At 35.6% G+C, this 7,268-nt stretch overlaps 1 protein-coding gene across 10 annotated transcripts in view; it reads right to left on the bottom strand.

Annotated features, from left to right (window-relative positions):
- Positions 1–7,268, bottom strand: part of Srbd1 (S1 RNA binding domain 1) — a 187,915-nt gene that overhangs the window by 74,364 nt on the left and 106,283 nt on the right. For all 10 annotated transcript variants that reach the window (XM_031357224.1, XM_031357223.1, XM_031357229.1 and 7 more), the window contains one exon: positions 1,969–2,060. In XM_031357224.1, the coding sequence (XP_031213084.1) occupies positions 1,969–2,060 (92 nt within the window). The remainder of the gene's footprint in view (positions 1–1,968; positions 2,061–7,268) is intronic.

Raw genomic sequence — 7,268 nt, 5'->3', positions numbered from 1 at the left:
AGAATCTAAAAATGGAAATAGAAACAATAAAGAAATCAGAAAGAGAGACAAACCTGGAGATACAAAACTTAGGAAAGAAATCAGGAGCCATAGATGCAACAGAATGCAAGAGATAGAAGAGAGAATCTCAGGGGCAGAAGACACCATAGAAAACATTGACTCAACAGTCAAAGAAATTGCAAAAAGCAAAAAGCTCCTAACTCAAAACATCCAGGAAATCCAAGATGCAATGAGAAGACCAAACCTAAGGATAATAGGTATAGAAGAGAGTGAAGACTCCCAATGTAATGGGCCAGTTAATATCTTCAACAAAATTTTAGAAGAAAACTTTCCTAACCTAAAGAAAGAGATGCCCATGAACATACAAGAAGCCTACAGAACTCCAAATAGACTGAACCAGAAAAGAAATTCCTCCCATCACATAATAATCAAAACACCAAATGCATTAAACAAAGAAAGAATTTTAAAAGCAGTAAGGGAAAAAAGGCAAGTAACATATAAAGGCAGGCCTATCAGAATTACGCCAGACTTCTCACCAGAGACTATGAAAGCTAGAAGATCCTGGGCAGATGTCATACAGACCCAAGAGAACATAGTCAGCCCAGGCTACTATAAACTCTCAATTACCATAGATGGAAAAAACAAGATATTCCATGACAAAAACACAGTATCTTTCCACAATCCAGCCCTACAAAGGATAATAGATAGAAAACATCAAACATTAGGAGCAAAACTACACCGTAGAAGAAGCAAGAAAGTAAAGTGGATTTCAACAAATCCACACAAACCTAATTCTACCTCTTACAACAAAACAACAGGAAGTGACAATTACCTTTTCTTAATATCTTAATATGAAAATTAATATTACCAACATATCCTAATTGATTGAAATCCAAAAATGTGATGAATTAGAAATTTGTTGATTGTCATCCAATGGTCTCTCTAATTTGGTAATTGGAGAAATAGGTCCAATATTGTACAATCTATATATACTTTCAGCTTGTTTGTGACAGTGTCTTGCTGTGTACAACATAAAGGTCTTGAAATCTTGCTTTTCTTATCTCAGCCTCTCTATTAGTAGTATTGCTTATTTCATGTTTTTACACTATACTATGGTTTTCAGAACAGCTTATATATTTCAAAAGTACTTATATACCCAAAAGAACATAGATGATTAAATTGGGAGGTGGCTTGAAAGAGAACAACGAAGAGTGAGACTGAATGCTTTGCTTGACGTTTGTAACTCTTGTATCAAGTTTGAAGATCTTATTTTGGGCTTGTACCACAGTAAGAGCCAAGATAAACTCTACTAAATACTAAACAAACAAGCAAACAAACAAAAAGACTTTAAATACTTATGTTCATTTAAGAAAATACTAGTTGTGATGTATTATTTTAAAATATACAGTTAATATGCTTGGAGTTATTTAAAATTTATATTGAGAAAAACATGTATTTTCAGTATTGCTGTAGACAAGCATCTACATAAGACTGTAAAACTGTGTTGTTTTATATCAAATAACTTTTATAATACTCATTTTTATTGTTATAATATTTTATAAATTTTAAGGGATATGACAAAAAAGATATTGTAGGTATTAAAGGGGGGGTCTCTGGGAGGAGTTAGAGTACAAAAGGGAAACAAGAATATGATTTAATTCTATTTACTTAAAATATGTTTTTAAATGTTACAAATTCAGATAAATTGGAATCATGTAACTCTTCTCATCATAATGCAATAAAAGTTAAAAATAATATAAAAAATGATATTTAAAAACAGAAGAGTATTGTTGCTCATATTTTTCATAATTCCTAGTATTAGTTTAGTCTATAACTTACAAATGCACCAAATCTTGTACATGTGGCAAAGCTTTTACATTTTCATGGATATGTAAAATATTTAATTTGTCACATTTACATATCAAAAATATTTCAATCCCATGTTGTGTGATGGTCACAGCTTCTCACCTGCACTTCTCAAGTTAGGGTCTAGCCCCGGCATCTCCTTGTTAGCTTCGGGGCTGACACTGTAGATAGAGGCCCCTGCTTCACTGACGATGCTGAGAAGATAAAAAATGGGAACATTATTTTCTAAACCGTCCACCTGGTCAAAGAGAATACATGATAAACTAGGCAGTACTAGAAGGGCCACAGCATGGACTGCCCACCACAGAGAGTAGCACTGAGTTGTGGTTATCTGGATAAGTTGTGCTTTTCTGGATAGCAGACCCAAAGGCTAATATCCAGGACTCATTTATTCACCAACAAGAGCATTTCTAAATGAACACAATTGAATACCTTCCCCTAATGCCAACTTCAAAGTTGCTAGACTATTTTCAGCTTCTCCTGTGCTTAGTGGACATTACTAACTGACATTTATGATTTCCATCTGAGTGTGGTAGTTAAGTGCATGAGTGGACATGCAGAAAGAACCATTACCATAAACACTACTCTATTATTACCTGGTTATATGTATGTCACATATATAACAACATATATGGAAAGGAAAGGTCAGATAGACTACCTGCCCATCAGTCTCGTCAGGATGGTCAGTACTGGAAGCTCTCCCTATAGGCAGATACTAAAGAAGTCGTTCATCATTGACTTAATCAAAGCACCACTCAATCACCCTCTTCTTTCTTCTGTGGCCTTGTGGGTTTACAAACCACAGTGAAGACATTCTTGCAGATACCAATTGTATAGTGGTTGACAAGCATGTGCCTAATCAAACATTTGTAATTATGACATAAAAGTAAAGGCACATTAGATATTTTGACACAACTGTGAGGCCTTCAGCTCTGTCATATGACCATCCAGGAGTGAAGATTCAAAGAGAATCATGTCAGTGTTTAATTTTTATTCCTCTTTTAGCAACTCTCTCATTCTGGGCTTCTCAAACTCCTCTTCAACGAATCTAAGACACACTTAGATAACCCTTAACCTACTGCCCTTTGCTAATAATCAAACACTAAGTAGTCAAATGGAAAACTCTTTACTGAAATGTGACAACTGCAAGTCACTAATGCTTGAGATTACTCTAGAGAAGTGGTTCTCAACCTGTGGGTCGCAACCCCTTTGGAAGTCCTTTCACAGGGGCTGTATATCAGATATGTTACATATCAGACATTCATACTATGATTCATAACAGCAACAAAACAACAGTTACGAAGTAGCAATGAATTTTATGCTTGGGGTCAGCACAATGTGAGGAAATAACTGTATTAAAGGGTCCTAGCTCTAGGAAGGTTGAGACCATTGCTCTAGGGTCTGAAGACAAGAAAAGAGGAGCACTGCTGTGGAAGAGCGTGGCTGCTCGTTGCTCTTCTCCTGGAGCAGAAAGATGTTCATTAGCAAGTTAGGTCCTTCTCAGTAGACAGTGCGTTCAAGGTTACAGCTAAGGAACAACTGGGCTGGTCCCCAAGCATGAGCTCTGGACAACCACAGCTGAGTAGCTGCTAATGAACTGCATGGCTTTCATTAACATGATAACTCAGTTTTGTGTAGCACCCCTCCTAAGATCCACTTTCCTAACAAGGGCTCCCTAAGAACTTATACCTCTTTCTCTTCACCTAGGACCCCCCAAAAAAGTGAGTTTGTTTTCTTTAGAACCTAAAGCATGTTCAAGATCAAATGAAACTCCTTAATTTGAGACCAAGTTTAAACTAGAAGGAATTTTGCTTTTCCTTCCAACATAAGATCCAGATTATCCTTATCTTCTACTACATAATGATCAAAGATAAAATGTAACATTAAATAAAACAGTGTAGAAAACACAGGCTGATGAAATGGGTCAACAATCTTGCCACCAATCTTGACAGCCAACCGGAGTTCAATCCCCAGAACTCTCAGAGGACAACAGAACTGGCTTCTGAAAAATGTTCTCTGACCTTCACTAATGTGCAAAGGCACACGTGCCTACATGGTCTCACAGTAATAACAAATAAAATAAAAAGTGTAATGCCAATGCACTGAAGAATCTTAGTGTGGCACAGCAGGACAAAGCTTATGTCACAGACTAGGAAGGACATCAGTTTCCATACAGCAGTTTTCTAACTGGCTTCTGAATGACTGGGCGAGATGCAGGTTTATTTGAAACTACATGTGAAATGCTATGTTTATGCATACTTATCCCTAGGGAAATGGGTTAACTGGCTAGTTAAGAAAATCCATAATCTCCAAAAGGGTTATGAAACTACCACAGGAGAAGACCATTCAGTAACCAGCTATGGAAAGAACCATTTCAACACAAACCAACACTCAGTCCTTTCTAAAAAATTCTAACTATTGAAGAAATGTAGCCTGGACCCATTATTAAAAGAAAAGAATATTAAAAAAAAAAAAACTTTCCATAAATGTACTTTATATTATTTCCAGAAATTTCCAAAGTTACAACTATTTAAGTAAAGTGAATTTAAATGGTAAGCTAAAATTTTAATTAACTGGACTTTATTAGTTGGGTACCTGAGAATTTGTCAAGTGATTCACTTTCTCTTGGGAGTTATAATTCTCAACAAACTGAGGGGAAACTTTGCAAAGAAAAATACTCAGATAATAAATATTCCTCCAAATTCCATACTGCCACTTCTTTTAAACTGAGGAATACAAAACAGATGTGACACATTGTACCCAAAGATTTTAGATTAACAATATTAAACCAATACAAAATGTAGTAAATTTCATATGCCATATTTACTGAACAGTATGTACCCACTACACAGTCAAGTACTAGTCATGGGTCAAAGAGCTAAAGGACCTAAAGGAAGATTACTCATATATATATATAACATATATGGCCTAAGATATGTATGGATCTAAAATCAAAATAAATCAGAAGGCAACAATTTTTACCAAGGGAACTTACTGAGGACAAAAGCTCCCATGCCCCTCTGCAGCTTCTCACTTGTGTTCCAAGTTCAAAGGGAACACTCAGCAGAAGCCAAGTCAGATTAATCAGACACTCTCTGTTTAGTGGAAGTCTCCCAGCCAACTGCAGGGAGCTATGCTGATGGCCTGTAAAATTCAGGGATACGAAGAAACCAACTTTGAGCTTTGTAAAAGCATCATCGTCAAAGATATACAGAGCAGTGTTTTTAAAAAGCAAGTTTTTCTCCAGTATTCTAACCTTAATATCATAACAATCTGATTACTGTATTTATTTGAACATAAAGCCAACGGGAATAATCAGAACTTATTATTTGGGGCAATTTTAAGTGAGAAAGTTGTAAATGAGCTAATGTTTTAAGACTCTTCTAATGTTTTAGGAGTACAATGGCACTCCTAATTATACAGCTAAGACAAACACCTAAATGGAGACATCTGACGTCCTGCACTAGTACTATAAAAAAGCAGATTTCAGAAGCTGACACCTGAGGAGTTCCATTTCCTCAGATCCACATGCTAGTATACTGAGTCTCAAGAAGTAAATAGGTAATTTTAGAAACATTTTAACTAAACACTCTTTTGGGGTTGTCTGTGTCTCTTTATGTTAAAAAAAAAAAAAATCAAGCTACATCCTCATAAACTAAAAAGTCAAATATCTATAATATAGAAACACTTATTTTCAAGTCACTTAAAAAAATTCTCACCGGGCAGTGGTGGCTCACGCCTTTAATCCCAGCACTTGGGAGGCAGAGGCAGGCGGATTTCTGAGTTCGAGACCAGCCTGGTCTACAGAGTGAGTTCCAGGACAGCCAGGGCTACACAGAGAAACCCCGTCTTGAAAAACCAAAAAAAAAAAAAAAAAAATCTCCAAAACTCTTTAAATGAAAATGCTATGTTTTTAATCTTCAAATAAAACCCAATAATGTTGCTTATATAAAATATACCATAAATCAATAATTGATTCTTTTTTATTTATTTTATTTATTTATTTTTTTGGGGGGGTGGTTACAGAATTGGAATCTCAGCTCTCACACAGACATACTGTATGTTGATAAAGCCTTTCTGGCCAGGCCTGTGAGTACTTGTCTTAGTGACTGGGGTACTAGAACAGAGTGCCTTCTACTTTCTTTACAAAAGTGAGATCCTCTGCTTAAGAAAAGGTTGGTTTGCCTTTTGTTTTTCTGGGAAGTACTAACAGTTGTCACATTCACTTTTCAAAAGGCCATAAAGACCATTCTCCAAATATGAAAATAGCTTTTCTGGTTCCTCAATTTTAAAATAAATTACTTCCTTCCTTATGTAATGGGAGAATTTAATTAAGAAATAGTTTGCTTATATAAAAATGTAGTGACTAAGATTTTAAAAACAAAAAGAAACAAAAACAAAATCAAAAAACAACTGCAAGGGCAGAATTCTTCCATTAATACAGACTGATGTGCTTCTCATTCTTCGTAAGAATGCAATTCCTTCCTTTTGCCTTCCTAAAAAATATACGTATTACACCTCTTCCACTCAAGTCTTCAAAACAACTTCTTTAAACACAGCTCTTGCAACTTTTCAGGCTGGAAGCATTCACAGAGAAACTGTGTCCTCTAATCTCAGTAGTAGAAGCACAGAGTCTTGGATTCTTGTGCCTTCTCTTGGACTCTTTTCCTGCTATTTGTCTGGTCTAACTCTAGTGTGTCAGTTTTTGTTACATCTTATTCTATTCTGTTTACTGTATTATTATCCCTTAAAAGAAACTAAAAACACACACAGTGACTCCCTGCTCTGCCCATGAGTTAGTCTGTTGTGAAGTATGAATGGATATTGGCTTATATCTCAAGAACAGGTAATAAATCTAAAACTCAAACTCCACAAACAGAAGGGACCCTAGGATTGAATGTTAAAGAATACAACCAAGCTCCCTTAAATCTTTATTTAGTAGAGCTTACCATTTCAGAGCATTCTCAATCATTTTGAATAGGAAGGTAACCAAGCTGGGCGTGGCAGTATACACCTATACCTCCAGCATCAGGAGCTGGGGACTGAAGTAACAAGATTACAAGTCAGTCTAGGCTATGCAGGGAGACCCTGTCTCAAGAACCAAACAATTAACCAACCAATAACAAAAACAGAAGTACTCTGTTGATGATCAGGAAGATGATGGAAAAAAAATCAAATACTGGCAGGGATGTTTAACTATAAAGCTTGGTGGTAAAATAAAATTCGAGCAAAAGTTACAAAAATTATCATTTCTTCCTGATCCAGAAATATATTTTTAGAGTTAATATGAAATAAAGGTAAAACAACACAGAAATAAATTTTAATTCAGAACAGACCAAAAGTAAATGGAAATCCAAATGCCTATCATTAAAGATTCAATGAATGGAAAACCAGCTTGTCAA

Source organism: Mastomys coucha, unplaced genomic scaffold (assembly GCF_008632895.1).
Source record: "Mastomys coucha isolate ucsf_1 unplaced genomic scaffold, UCSF_Mcou_1 pScaffold6, whole genome shotgun sequence".
In the NCBI taxonomy this organism is placed as follows: domain Eukaryota; kingdom Metazoa; phylum Chordata; class Mammalia; order Rodentia; family Muridae; genus Mastomys; species Mastomys coucha.
The sequence above is the reverse complement of the archived record's forward strand: the minus strand, read 5'-3'. Positions and strand labels throughout refer to the sequence as shown.